The 14,370-nt window shown below is 35.6% G+C and overlaps 1 protein-coding gene across 1 annotated transcript in view; it reads right to left on the bottom strand.

The window, feature by feature from the left end:
• Positions 1-14,331, bottom strand: part of MRPL47 (mitochondrial ribosomal protein L47) — a 23,386-nt gene extending 9,055 nt beyond the window's left edge. The window contains exons 1-6 of the mRNA XM_011383537.2: positions 14,178-14,331; positions 11,352-11,497; positions 10,750-10,810; positions 7,619-7,715; positions 4,361-4,491; positions 3,075-3,170 (exon numbers count right to left, since the gene is read on the bottom strand). Of these exons, the coding sequence (XP_011381839.1) occupies positions 3,075-3,170; positions 4,361-4,491; positions 7,619-7,715; positions 10,750-10,810; positions 11,352-11,497; positions 14,178-14,275 (629 nt within the window). The 5' untranslated portion in view covers positions 14,276-14,331. The remainder of the gene's footprint in view (positions 1-3,074; positions 3,171-4,360; positions 4,492-7,618; positions 7,716-10,749; positions 10,811-11,351; positions 11,498-14,177) is intronic.
• Between the last annotated feature and the right edge of the window lie 39 nt (positions 14,332-14,370).

Raw genomic sequence — 14,370 nt, 5'->3', positions numbered from 1 at the left:
AACAGAGACAATAAAGCCATGGTTAAAGATGATGCTTAGGTGCTAGTTAGGCTCACACTCTCTCAAGTGAGTTTGCTTCTACCCATCAGCATTCCAGGACATGAGGCATTTGTGCCTCATCTAAGTTATGCTGACTTCTAGGGTCACGTAGGAATTGTCGAGACTGAATAATAATTCATGGATGCGAAGCCTCTACAGTGCTGAAGCTGATGTTTTGGAGGATAGTTTATTGATCAGTGAGCATAAGTATATATAAAATTTAGCAATACAAGAGGCATGTACTGAACAACAATAATATGCCAGTGCCATGGGGGAGGTCACAGAAGTTTGAGAAAGGAGTTATATTTGGGTGAGAACAGTAATATGTGTATATACAAAAAACAAACGACTTTGTAAATTAAGTATAAGTTAAGACTAAACAAGGTTGAAATCAGATTACCCACTCTATTCATCAATCTTTGCTCCAACTAAATTTTGGCCTTTTACAAGAAATAGCCTATCTCAAAGAATAAAGGTTTGCTATTCCAAAGAATATTCAGAAGATTATGCTGTATGCTTTGAAGGTAAGGCTAAAGTATCAAATAATGAGAATATGTATAAGGCCTGTAAGTAACAACTGATTCATAATTTCTCATTCATTATTTTAAAGGATGCTACTTATAGCTTCACCTTACTAAGGGGAAGAAGGGTCAAATTAGGCTTGGAGAGAAGCAGCCAGTGCAGTTAGAGTTTTCAGTCGCTTAGCATCTGAACTGGGTCTTAAAATGTGTGTAGGTGGAGAGATTTCACAGCTCTAGCAACAAGAGCTGCAAAAGAGGAGAAAATGAACAAGTTATGTTTAGGAAACAAGGAGAAAGGTCTGACTTTGATGACGAGTAAGTAGCTAGGAGTAAATTGTGGGAACACTGGGTCGGAAGGAGTTTGGATTTTATCCTATAGACAAGCTACTGCTTTAAGCTTTGAAAAGCACTGATGTGATAAAAAGGTTTGAGGACAATTGGTCAGAAAGCAATATGTGAATGGACTCGAGTAAGGAAGATGTTCAACAATTCAATTAGATGAAGAGGGACTGATTGCACAAGGGCAGAGAGAGAAGTAGGAAGGACAGCTCCTGGAGACATTTTGCAGGAAGAATGCAATCAAGGACTCACTGATTTGGTGTATAGGTGATCAAAAAATGAATGACATTTAGTATCAACTTAGGATGGAAATATTATAGCTAAAAGTGTTCTGGATCCAATCCCATAAGCAATCCCGCACTACTAGAGTGTCCGATAATTCAAGGCAATTCTGACACTGCCCAGAGATAGTTTAGAGGTTGTCACTTGAGCTTCTGACATACTCCCTCCTTGGACTTCAGACACCAGTCACGAGTCCAGGTTTTTACCTGAACTTTTGACCAACTGGTTACAAATCAAAGGTTCTCATGACCCCCTTCTTGGGTTCGAACAATTTACTATGTGGCTCACAGAACTTAGGAGACCTGTTTACTCACTAGATTACTGATTTGTTATAAAAGGATACAACTCAGGAAAACCCAGACGAAAGAGATGCAGAAGGCAAGGTATGGGGAAAGGACGTGGAGCTTCCATGCCCTCTTCAGGCATACCACTCTCCCCAAATTCAGGTGTTCCCGAACCCAGAAGCTCTAAGACCTGTCCTCTGGGTTTTTCATTTTGTGGAGGCTCAATCTTATAGGCACGACTGATGAAATCACTGGCCATTGGCAATTCATTCAACCTCCAGTCCCTTTCCCCTCCCCAGAAAACAGGGTGAGACTGAAAGTTTCAATCAGCTATTCAAAGTTGGTTCCCCTGGTAATCAGCCACTGTTCTTAAGTGCTTTTCCAGACTCTTATCATTAATATAAGAATAGATATCTTTGTTTTGCTCTCATCCCTTAAGAATCAAGAGTTTTAGGAGCTCTATGACAGAAACAGGGACAAAGACCAAATATATATTTATTATAAATCACAACATTACACTAGCTAGAATTGTAAATGAGAGGCAGCTGGTCTGGTGGGGTAAATAAAAAATGTTAAGTGTGATTCTAAAGCATGCTAAAATTTTTTAAAGTTCAGTGTAAAGATATAGTTCATTTCTGTTTAAATTGTTTTTTAAAAGTGTTCTTGATTATTGGTATAGATACAAGCTTCTGGAGAAATATCAGTTTTTGTTAAACTCTTGCTGAAAGTGGAATGTCCTATCCAAAGCAGTTGTTAAAAGCTGTGGTGCTGGTGCTACTGGGATTTTCCCTTTAAATGTCCCGCTGCTTTCCTGCCTTGAATTCTGACCTGTAGCACCTTTAGCTAGCAACCCTGCAGTTTCCTCATCCCTGTTTTTTTGTTGTTGTTTTTTGCTTTTTTTTGGGGGGGGGGGGTTGGGGGGGGGGTGGAGGGAGGAAGCTACAGCCATGGAGTTGAATGGCACCTTTGCCCTGGAAACCACAAACTTGCAATTCTTTTCCCTTCCAGTTGCAGTTTTGGGGAACAAACTCTCCCTTGGCTTCTGTCTGCTTCTAGATGTGGATCTAGTGTTTTAAAATAGCCATTAAATTTTTTTAAATTTAGTCTTTAGAATTATTAGCTCGGGTTCATGGGACGACTTCACTCCTCTACTTTAACAGAAGACTTATGTTCTCTATAGAGTAATATACTTAATACAGGGAATAATTTGCCATAGAAAATATTTGGAGATCACTATTCCGCAGGACAACACGAGTTCAGATATAATGCAACAGGTTCCTCTCCTCACTCTAGCCCCTTTTCATTTCATCAACCCTGCAATAAATTGAGCTCACATTTTATACAACTTAAGTTTTGGACCTTCTTTTCAACATTATAGAACGATTTTATCACCTACTTACATATAGACTGATGAAGAGAAAGAAGTAAAACTTGTGAAAGGACCTACACTAGAATGTTAATAGAAAGCTATTTCTGGATGGTGAGATTATATAAGACTTTTTTTTCTTTAATTTTTCTATAATGAATCTATATTTATTTATTACAAAAGCTTATTGCATGTCATCCAATGTAAAGATATTTCATTATTAGCAAGGGTACTTTTGCTCACCTGTCAAAATGTTCCACATAGGGCATTGCAAAGAATCGTTTCCTATTGTACTTTTTATTCAGGTACCAAGGTATAGGCCACTGCTTGAACTTGTGCCTGCCAAGAAAGTAAACACATTTAATACATTTTTTACACAGATACAGAGTTTTAACCTTCTTTGGCCTAAATATATCTTCAATAAGTCAAAAGCAAAACAAAAACCCTATAAGAGAACAGTACTCTCACACATTCTAAAACTGACAGATCTTCTCCCTCATCTCATCCCTTTCCTAACTGACTTCAACTATATTAATCCAAATAAGAATGAGTAGAAAATAAAACAGACCAAAGTATTTAATCAGATGTTTTGGCAAGTCTTCTCTTTTCTGTATTGGATTACATGGTTAAAGACAGCATAGCTACTCCCCTAAATGTGGCTCCAAGCAGCCCCACTACCTCAAACTCCATCAAAGAACCCATCAAATGGTAAGCACTATTATGTGATATAATTTCAAGAGCACAGGGAAGGTCTCTAACCACCCAAAATGTCTTCCCCCTTTTGATGACCAATGTTTAAAATTCTGTTAATGATGTTTCCTTTTGGCAGCTCAACCCAAATGTAAATAAACCCCTGGCAGAGACAGAATATACTGGGTCTTCTCTATTATTTATACCTCACTATAAATGTTTATTATCAGATCTTTTCCTGAGGTCTGACAGGACTTTGGGAACTGGACATAGGAGACAAGATTAAACTGTCTCCTAACTTGGACTAGGGCTTATACTGATGGCAATGAGAGCAAACTAAGTCTGGTTTGTGTGGCCTTATTCCTTGAAAACATCTTTTTAATAGTCCCAGGTTCTTAATGTGCATAGAAGACAGGTATGTGTCCTAAAATTAGCCTCATAGCATTTATAACTCTCTGAATTACATGTATACATATACATTTTTCTAGGAAAACGATCTATAACTTTCATCAAACTCTCAAAATGTTATATGATTAAGATTAAGAAGACATAAAGGACATTAAGAGGATAAAAGGACATAAGATTAAGGACCACTGTTATAAAGAACCTATACATAATTGAATCATGGAGAAGCAGTGCCTGTGCTATTAGATAAGGCTACCTTTGTTCATATCCTGGAGTTCCAAAAAGGTTTGAGGACCTCTGCTTATATTAGATACTTCTCTAATATATCTAATACATCTCACACAGTGAGAGTTTTCTCAAAAGATATTGGACAAGGGAAAGAGGCACAAGCTTTCCACTCTCATCTCAGAAAAGCCACAATATAAGCTATGTACCAGAAGACTCTCCCAAAGATGTCTCTTCTCCAAGCACCAGGTCTAGCTTTTTCTTGACCAGTCTGAAGAAGTCTTAGGGCATCTTCTCTTTCCTGGACAACTTTATCTAATGCATCCATAGATTCTATTACCTAAAAGAACAGAAAGATACAATTTCAACAATCACCTACAACAGAATTCTAGAAAAAGAAAACATGTAAAGACCATGCTACAGAAAACCTATGATTAATATTTCTGTAAAAGAATCATTCTGTCAAATATTTCCTAAAAATCTTTTTGGCACAGGTATGCATACATAGGTGTCTGCAGTACAGCTTTTAGTAATTTTTAAAAAGTTCAATTTCTATCTTAAATTGAAAATAATTCTTTTAAAAAATATTTTCTTAATAAATTTTCCTTAGTAGTATGTCAGAAAACACCAAGAAAACTGCATACATTTTTTAAAAATTGTGGTCACTTTATCTGGAGAAAATTTTTATTGTTTTGGATTCTACTAATTCAAAAAGCGCAAGGACATATGACCTACTGTGCTCAAGTTCACCTCTTAAATATATATTTTAAAACAGGGAGAGGGGATAAATCTATTATTGAAATTTAAAACTTTTAACAGCACTGTTCTAGTAAAAGCCTTTTCATTAAATAAACAATATGCTCTTTATAAACAACCAATACACTTAAAAGGATCTCTAAAACATAACTGTTCTTAACAGCAGAGTTAACAAGTATACCTGAAATAAAATCATATTACTTGACAAATGTTATGTAGCAATGAAGATAACTACCACTTAGATCTAGTTTCTAAATATACCATTATCCATTAAAAGGAATCAGGGTTCCTCTATAAAATGGTTGAATCCCAGGGCTGGGTAGGAAAAGCACAAGATGAATCCAGAACTTCCTGCTGTGCCTTATCAATGAATGATGAGTACACAGGGGCCAACTTGGAGGAACCCACAGTGGTGAATTCAAAATGATATTAAAGGATTTTAGCTCTTTAAAACTGGAATCCATGAGTCCACAATGGCAGGAAAGAAGGAGGGATGGAATGAAGGAAAGAAAGGAAAGGAGAACAGAAAGAAAGAAAGAAAAAGAGAGAGAGAGAGGGAGGGAAGGAGGAAGGAGGGAAGAAGGGAAGGAGGGAAGTAGGGAAGGAGAGAAGGACGGAAGGGGAAAGGGAAGGGGAAGGGGAAGGGAGGGAAGGAAGGGAGGGAAGGAAGGAAGGGAAGGAAGGGAAGGAAGGAAGGAAGGAAAGGGGAAAGCCCTTCCTTATAGAAGAAAGCTAACTAATAAATGTAAAATGAATCATGGCCTTAAAAAATTAACATTTAGCAAATATTATAGTAACAATTGATTCAGGCAAGAATCATCAATGGATGCTAAATCAGGTGAGTGCAAGTTTGAGGAGTTACAGGATATTTACATGATCTCAATACAAAGAAAAACGAGAAACTACATAGTGGAGAAACCTGACAGACACCACACTAACCGAACTGTCAATGCTAACATCGGTAACAAACACATCAACATCCCATGCCTCCTGATACGATGCACCGTGAAGAATAAAATATCACTTCTATGATATTTCTGCCAATCATCAGGATTATCATGAGAAACTTCATGCAAACCCAATTTGGTCTACACCTTTCAAAAATGTCAAAGTCGTGAAACACAAAGAAAGACTGAATCTGGATAGATTAAAGGAGACTAAAGAGACACAACAACCGAAAATACAGGATCCAGGATCTTCTTTTGCTTTAAAGGACATTGTTGGGATAACTGATGACATCTGAATAAGATTTGTGGGATCAGATCATAGTATTATATCAATGTTAATTTCCTGCTTTGAAAATTGTACAGTGGTTATGTAAGGAAATATCCTTGTTTTCTTGGCAACATACACTGAAGTATTTATGCAAAAAGAAACATCATGTAGATAAATCACTCTCAAACAGCTAAGGAAAAAATATATTTATGTAGAGAAGGAAGCAGAGAAAGATAAAGTAAATGTGGTAAAATATTCTTATGAGGAACCTGGGTGAAGGGCATCTCTTTGTACTATTCTCATAACTTTTCTGTCAGTCTCATGTTATATCAAAATAACATTTAAAAAAACAAAAATGTTATGTAACTCAATTTTCACAGAATAAACTTCTCTGCAATTAGAGTAAATAATTGAGATTTTATTCTGTACTTTTTGATTCTCTCTAGGGACATTGTCTTTCCTTCTTAGCGGCAATGTGGCAATAATGGTTGTGAGTGGTGTGGGGAAAGGAAACTAACACAGCTGAGGTTAGGAAGTAAGACTTAAAGCTACTACAAAAAGCCGAGCTCAAATCTCACTGACTACTAACTATGGCATGGAAAAATCAATAAAGAGTTAATCTCAAAAGCAATGTAGGAAAAAAAAACTGATACATATAACTAAATAAAACTTCCCACATGGAAGAAGTATGTTAAGCATGTACAATCATGAAAAAAAGGGAGACTTACATATATTGATATGGAAAGATATCCAGGATAGACTAGGTAAGTGGAAAATGCAAGTTTCAGAAAAGTATACAAAGTATAACCAAACTTGTGAAAATAAAAATAATTAGGCACACTTGTACATGCAGAGAAAAATTCTGATGAATAAATAGGAAATATATACAATTGGTTACCTCTTGGTGTTGAAATAAGGAACCCAAGGGATTTTCTTTTTAACGAAGGAAACCAAATTTAAAAAATAGTTGACTTTTTCACAACAATGCAAATATACTTAACATTACTGAACTGTACATTTAAAAATGATTAAGATGGTGAATTTTACATTATGTTTTATCATAATTAAAAAATGCATAAATAAAATTTGATCTAGTTGGCAAGGAAGTGGCTAAACTGTAAATAGAACTGTAAAATACTGCAGCTACTTTAGAAAACAAGTTGGCTGTTTCTTAAAACAGCCAACCCAGCAATTTCACTCCTATATATTTACCCAGAGAAATAAAAACATATGTCTATACACATGTTGGGGGTCGCAGATATGAATGGGGAGTGAGTACAGATGCATGTGAGATTCCTTTTTGAAGTGATGAAAATGTTCTAAAATTACATAGTAGTGATGGTTACACAACTCTCTAAATTTACTAAAAATCACGCAGAAATAGAATACAAAAGGGAAAAAAAAAGAAACTTACTTGACAAGAAATATAGGAACCATGCACTCACTCCTGCAAACTTTATCCCACACAACAGTCCCAGGCCTCCCACAAGCCTTACCTTTTCTAACCGCTCAGGACTTGGCATTGGCAATACCTGTCGCTTGGCCTCCTGCTCTAGAGTTAGAAGCATGTTTCTTTCTTTCAGTAGGACATACCTGTATCAAAAAACACAAAGCTTGTGATGCTATTCTGTGATAACAATAATAAAGTTGTGATTCTTGACATAGAAATTAATGATCTGTTCTCAAAAATCCTTTAGAAATCTCAATATACATAATATCCTTACAAAGAATAATCCTTCAAAAAGAGCTGCATCTATTTTTACTCATTTGTTCAATAAATTTTCCATGTGCTATATATTGTATAAGTGCCAGGAGACATAAAGCATAAAATATAGTTCTTATATTCCAAGTAGAGAGAGAAGATGGATCATAAATAACATTTATTCAGTGTCTGTTATGTGCCAGGCAATGTGTTAAATACTTCATATACATTATTTCATTTAATTCTGAGAACAATCCTTTGAAGTTGGTATTGTTTTCACTTTCTACATAAGGAAACTAAGGCTGAGAGAAGTAGGATATCCTGGCACACATAGCTAATTTAAGATTCAAACCCTGGATTCCCTGTATGCAAAATCCATTCTACTTTTACTCTACTGTGCTGCCTCCGAAACCACAATGTGATGCGGTCGGTGCACTGAATGGTAGGAAACTAGTAGCAGAAGAATTAAGTGGGAGAAAGGAGACATCTTTTCTAGCTAAGATGATCAAGGAAAACTTCACAGAGATGGGATTTATTAGGCTGGAAAAGCAAAGCAAAGCAAACATAATCCAAGATACTGAGGGGCAAAGCTGAACTGGGGGTAAGTTTTTTTGTGAGTAACTATTTGACTAAGAATTGGAGCTGAAAAAAAGGAAATAAATGAAGAGGGCACTGAAAAGGAGACGAAGGAATTGGGGTACTTTATGCTACGCAAGAAGACAGTTTGGGGGGAAAGCAGTGGCAGAAGATAAATTGGTTTTTGCCACGATGAATATTGAAACAGCCCTAACTATACTTTTACCAACTCATACTAACAGTCTTTAGGCACAACTTATACAATCTATTTTTAATATAACTTATAATTCTATAATGAATCTATGCTGTTTTGTACATAACACTTGACAGCAAATGAAAGGTTTCTTCCCTCTTGACACCAAATATGTGTTGTCTTTTCCAACACCACTTCTTCAACTCTCTGACACTAACTACCTAGAATTAGCACTAGATTAAACAGGTTTAAGGGTTCAGTCTCACAAGACTGTCCCTCACTTTCGACACGAATAGCAAGTTCTGGGGCTCCCTTACATCTGACTGACCAGCTCAACAGTAGGGGTTCCAATGACTCCCAGTTTGGGTTTAATAATTTGACTGAACGACTCACAGAACTCAGGAGTGCATTTTACTTGCTATTACTGATTTATTATAGAGGCTACAACTCAGGAACAGCCAAATGGAAGAGATGCATAGGGCAAGGTGTGTGTGCAGGGGTGCAGAGCTTCCATGCCTTCTCAGGGCACACCACCCTCTCAGCACCTCCGTGTGTTCCCCAACTTGGAAGATCTCCAAACCCAATTGTTTAGGGTTTTCTGGTAGAGGCTTCACTATGCAGGCACGATTGATTAAATCATTGATTGCTAGTGAACTCAATCTCTAACCTCTCTTCCCTCCCCAGAGGCGAGGGTGATAGTGAGGGTGAAAGTGCCATCCTTGAATCATATCTTCATCTTTCTGGTGGACAGTCTCCATTCTGAAGCTATCTAGCACCTTCCCCCACCAAGAGCTGCCTAATTAGAACATAAGACACTCAGGAAATAACAAGGGATTTAGGAGCTGTGTATCAGTAAATGGAGACGAAAACCAAATATATATTTCTTATTGTATCACATGATAAGCATATAATATTAGTGGTTTGTATAAGCATTTTATAATTCTTTAATCTGCCATGAAAGATAAATAATCCTTTAAATAAGTGGATAAAACTTTAAATGCTCACTATAGAGTATATAGCCAGATAACAATTATGAGTGAAGTGGGCTTGGTGAAAGAACAGGATGGGTAAGAAGTGGTATGTGCTCCTCCATCTAGATGGGAAAGTGGCTACAAAGCCCAGCCAGTTGTTGCCATGTATGAATGCAGGTCCAGTGCTGCCAGATCAGAGGTCTGATTAATTAAGAGGAGCCAGAAATCCTTATTTTTGTGTGAAATTTCCCAATTTGAAAAACAGTAAAGTCCAAACATAACATATCTTTGGGCTAAATATAGTCAGGTTTTTTTTATTTTTTTATTTTTTAGTGCTTTGCTTTTATTATTCTTGCATCCTTGTGAAAGATAACAGAATTCTGACATAAAGTGGGTATGTGACTCGTGAAGAATTTACTGTAAACTAGAGATGGGTAATGGGGGGATAGGTGAAATGGGTGAAGGAGGTCAAAACATACAAATTTTCAGATAGAAATTGAGTAAGTCATAAGGATGTAATTTACAGCATGGTGACTATAGTTAATAATACTGTATTGCATATTTGAAAGTAATTAGGAGAGTAGTTCTTAAAAGTTATCATCACGGGGAAAAAAATTTGTAACGGTGTATGGTGATGAATGTTAACCTGGACTCACAATGATGATCATTTTGCGATATATACAAATACTTAATCATTATATTGCATACCTGAAACTAATGTTATGTCAATTATATGTCAATCCTCTTGACCCTCTCTAATTCATCAGGAGAAACTGCCAGAAAAGTCAACCTCAATTCCCAGTTAATGCACCCTCCAAAACACTTCCCCAAAGCAAAGAAGACAAAGATTTCAGACGATGTAAAAGGTAATAAAAAGAAAGGCCTAAATGTGACCAACTTTTCCTCATTTCATTAGTATACTGAAATTGTTAGTTTAAAGGTACTAGTATGACTGGTAGCAGTTACAGTAAACATTTCTAAACTCCCAACTATTTGATAATTCTAATACATCTGTCTTAATGTAATTTACCTGTCATATTTATAAAATCTTCAATGATTTTACATATCATCTATAATACTATAAAACAAATTGCTTTACTCAGTTTCTTATATCAAGGTTTATACCTCATTGTTATACTGTAACTGCTTCGAACACCTAGATGTTCATGTACTCAGTATATTTACCAAAGTTTATGTAAATCTTCATTACTTTTGTTCCTTAATTGCTGACAGGTCCATGAAGCACCTATTAAAAATGATAAATTGATAATATGAGTAATTTTCTAGCGATGTGCCCTATGGCAAATTACTTAACCTCTCTAAACCTGTTTCCTTATCTGTAAAATGTATAATAGCTTTATTATATTACAGTATAATATATAATTAGGATTAAGTTTGTATAAATTAGATAACACATGAAAATATGAATAATGAAACTGGCAATAGCATTAAAAAAAATGTGAGTATTACTACTGAATGCATTTTCACAGTCTCATGTCAAAATTCTTTATATCATTATAAATTAATTTTCATTATCTCTAAAAATTGAAATCCAAAACAAACCCCAAACAACTTAGTGAATAATTTCAACCCACTCCTCTTCTAAATCTTTTGCCAACCTGCCAAGAAACAATTTACTATTATATCATCCTTTTAATTTTTGCTAAAGACATTCCCATAGGAAACTGAAAAAGAAAATGCCCAAGTAATTCCTAAACTGGATAACAATCCCAAAATGATGGACAATTCAATAACATATTTAATATCAATCAACCCAAATATCTCACCAGATTTCACTTTTTCTTCCCCCCAATTCTTTGGGTCATCAAAAAATTCTTCCAGTCCTTTCCTTGACAACGTGGTATGAAGTAGTCTACACTTGTGTAAAGATGTGACTTTTGGTGTATTCTTAAGCAACAGATTAAGAGAAAAACTACAATTGAACACAAATAAACCAGTGATTAATATTTTATAACATTTAGATTTTATAAGCAATAAATGGAATAATTTCCTCATCTACAATGTTAAAAAAAGTACTTGTGTTTCTGCACAGAAACAATAAATTTACAAAATGCTTTAGAAATTATTTTTAATTTTGCATTGTAAATATTGATACCCTACAATTTCATATTTACATAATTATATTTTAAGGTAACATCAGTAGGTCCTTCATACACTGCTAGTGGGTATATGATTAGATTAAAAACATTCTGAAAGTTAATTTTCCAACATGTATTAAAGGCCCCAATGCTTCTTCTATTAACTCATTAATTCCACATTTAGAAATTTCAATTAAAGAAATTATCGATGGGAGTTGATAAATTATCAAAGCATTATATATGATATAAAAACACTGATAACATAAATGTGCAACTGGAGCATGTTTTAAAAAAATTGTTGTGCATCTGTATGATAATCTTTTATGCAGTTAATTTAAAAATCATGTTTTTAAAGAATATTTAAAACACAATAGTGAAGTGTGTCATAAGCATATTCCTACCAAAAATACTTAACCTGAATCTAATTATGAGAAAACAATCAGACAAATCCAAATGAAAGGTTATTCTAAAAAGGATGATCTTATCAAAAATGTCAGTCATGAAAAAAAAAAAGGAACCATTCTGTATTTAAAAGGACTAAAGACAGTGGCCAGGACATGGAAGCAACTGAAGTGTGTCCTATGATAGATGACTGGCTAAAGAAGCTGTGGTACATATATACAATGGAATAATACTCAGCCATAAGCAGAGATGAAATACTGCCATTTGCGACAACATGGATGGAACTCGAGATAATCATGCTAAGCAAAATAAGCCAGACAGAAAAAGTTGAAAATTACATGATATCACTTATATGTGGGATATAAACCTAAAAGCAACAAATGAGCAGGACAAACAAACAGAGACTCAGGGATATGGGTTATAGACTAGTGGTTACCGGAAGACTATGGAGTAGTGGTTACTAGTGGGTGGGAGAGGAAGCGGGAGGTAAACAGGGTAAAGGAGGTCAAATATAGGGTTTAGGGGGAGGGTGGGTAAAGGCCATCAAATATATGGTAGCTGAAGGAAACTGGATTTGGGGCGGTAAACATACAATAGAATATACAGATGTCAAATGATAATGTACACCTGAAAATTATATAATTGTATTAACCAATGTTACCCCAATAAACTTAATTAAAAAGAAAAAAAAGGGACTAAAGAGAAATTACAACTACTGCAATGATTATTGACTGGATCCTGAATAAAATATTAAGAAAGAAAAAAATTACCAGGACAATTGAGGACATCTAAATTTGGGCTCTCTGCTGGATAATAGTAGTGCAATAATAGTACTGTAACAAAATTAAATTTCCCAGTGTGATTACTAGAGTATTGTGGTTATTAAGACAAGATTCCTGTTCTTACGAAATATATAATAAAGTGTCATATTTGCAATTCTGACATGCCTCAAATAGTTCAGAAAAAAGGCATAGATATAAAGAAAGAAAATGCAACAAAATGAGAAAGATTAATATAGATGGAGAGTATATGGTTTACTCTTTGAACAACTTACAACTTTTTTGTTGGTTTGAAACTTCTAAAAATAAAAAGTTTGGGAAACAAGAGTACAGAATGCATATATGTAAATATAACCCTGATTTTATTTCTAAAATTCATGTATGTGTGCATATGCAAAGTTAAAAAGAAGGAAAGGACATCTGTTTATCTCCGAGTGGTAGAATTACAGTTGATTTTTACTTTTTCAAATACTTTACCCTATTTTCTAAAGTGTCTACAAATGAACAGATACTCATTTTATAATCATCTAAAATTAATTTTTAAGGAAAAAGGATGAGATGGAAGAGACAATTGATCCAAGTTTGCCACCTTGATCAAGTTACAAACTCTGAGACTGCAAAATGAAAAAAATATTGCTTCTCTGTGAAGTTAGTATAACTAATAATACTGTCACAAATAGATGCTCAATAATTGTGCTGCATTTAGGAGAACATAGCTTACTTACTTTTGGGAAAAAAAGATCTGGCCTATGCAACTATTTATAAAATTCAAATCATTAAAGATGAAAACCAATAAAAGGTAGGTCTGTCCAGAAGACAAGCTAATTTTCCAGAAATGATCAACAGCATGCCCAGCATGTTCCATTCTCGCAACTGCAAGAGCGACTCTTCGTTCATTTGGCTACTTTCATGTATTCACGCAGTATTTCCCAAACAATCTCTTCGTGATAGATTCTGTAAGTACAAAGGCCCCTTCCTTTTTATCCTCCAAACCAGACACAGCCTTCAGTTCCATAGCCGAAAGCTCTTCAGTCAAGTTTTTTCCAACTGATTTAGCCACATAAGATGCTTTTTATTTCTAGGTTTAATTCAATACGGGGCACTCAAAGACCCCCATGTACTGCCTAGTCCACAGTAAGTGGCAATCAGATAATTGAGGAAGGAACGGAAATGTCGCAGGTGGGCTACTTCTTCAAGGTCATTCATGCTTCACAGAGGTGGGTTCGGGCTCAGCCAACCCCGCGCCCTTCCATCTCTGAGCTGTTCTCAGCATCTGGACAACCAACCAAGATCCACTGAAGAGGTGGACAAACCTACTCTTCACATCACTTACCCAGTACTAGCAGGGACCTGATGACTTATTAACGACCTGAAAGTCTTCAGGGCGCCCGAGACTTTTCTGCAAAGAACAGCCAAACTGCCCGCAGCCATCGCTTCGCATAAGGAAACCGCGTTTCCGCCAATAATGGCGTCACTTCCTATATCTCATGTCGATGGGAGGAGAGAACAGGAACAGCCTTTGCCCT

This window comes from Pteropus vampyrus, unplaced genomic scaffold (assembly GCF_000151845.1).
Source record: "Pteropus vampyrus isolate Shadow unplaced genomic scaffold, Pvam_2.0 Scaffold14, whole genome shotgun sequence".
Classification (NCBI taxonomy): Eukaryota; Metazoa; Chordata; class Mammalia; order Chiroptera; family Pteropodidae; genus Pteropus; species Pteropus vampyrus.
This window is presented reverse-complemented; position numbering and strand designations above follow the sequence as displayed.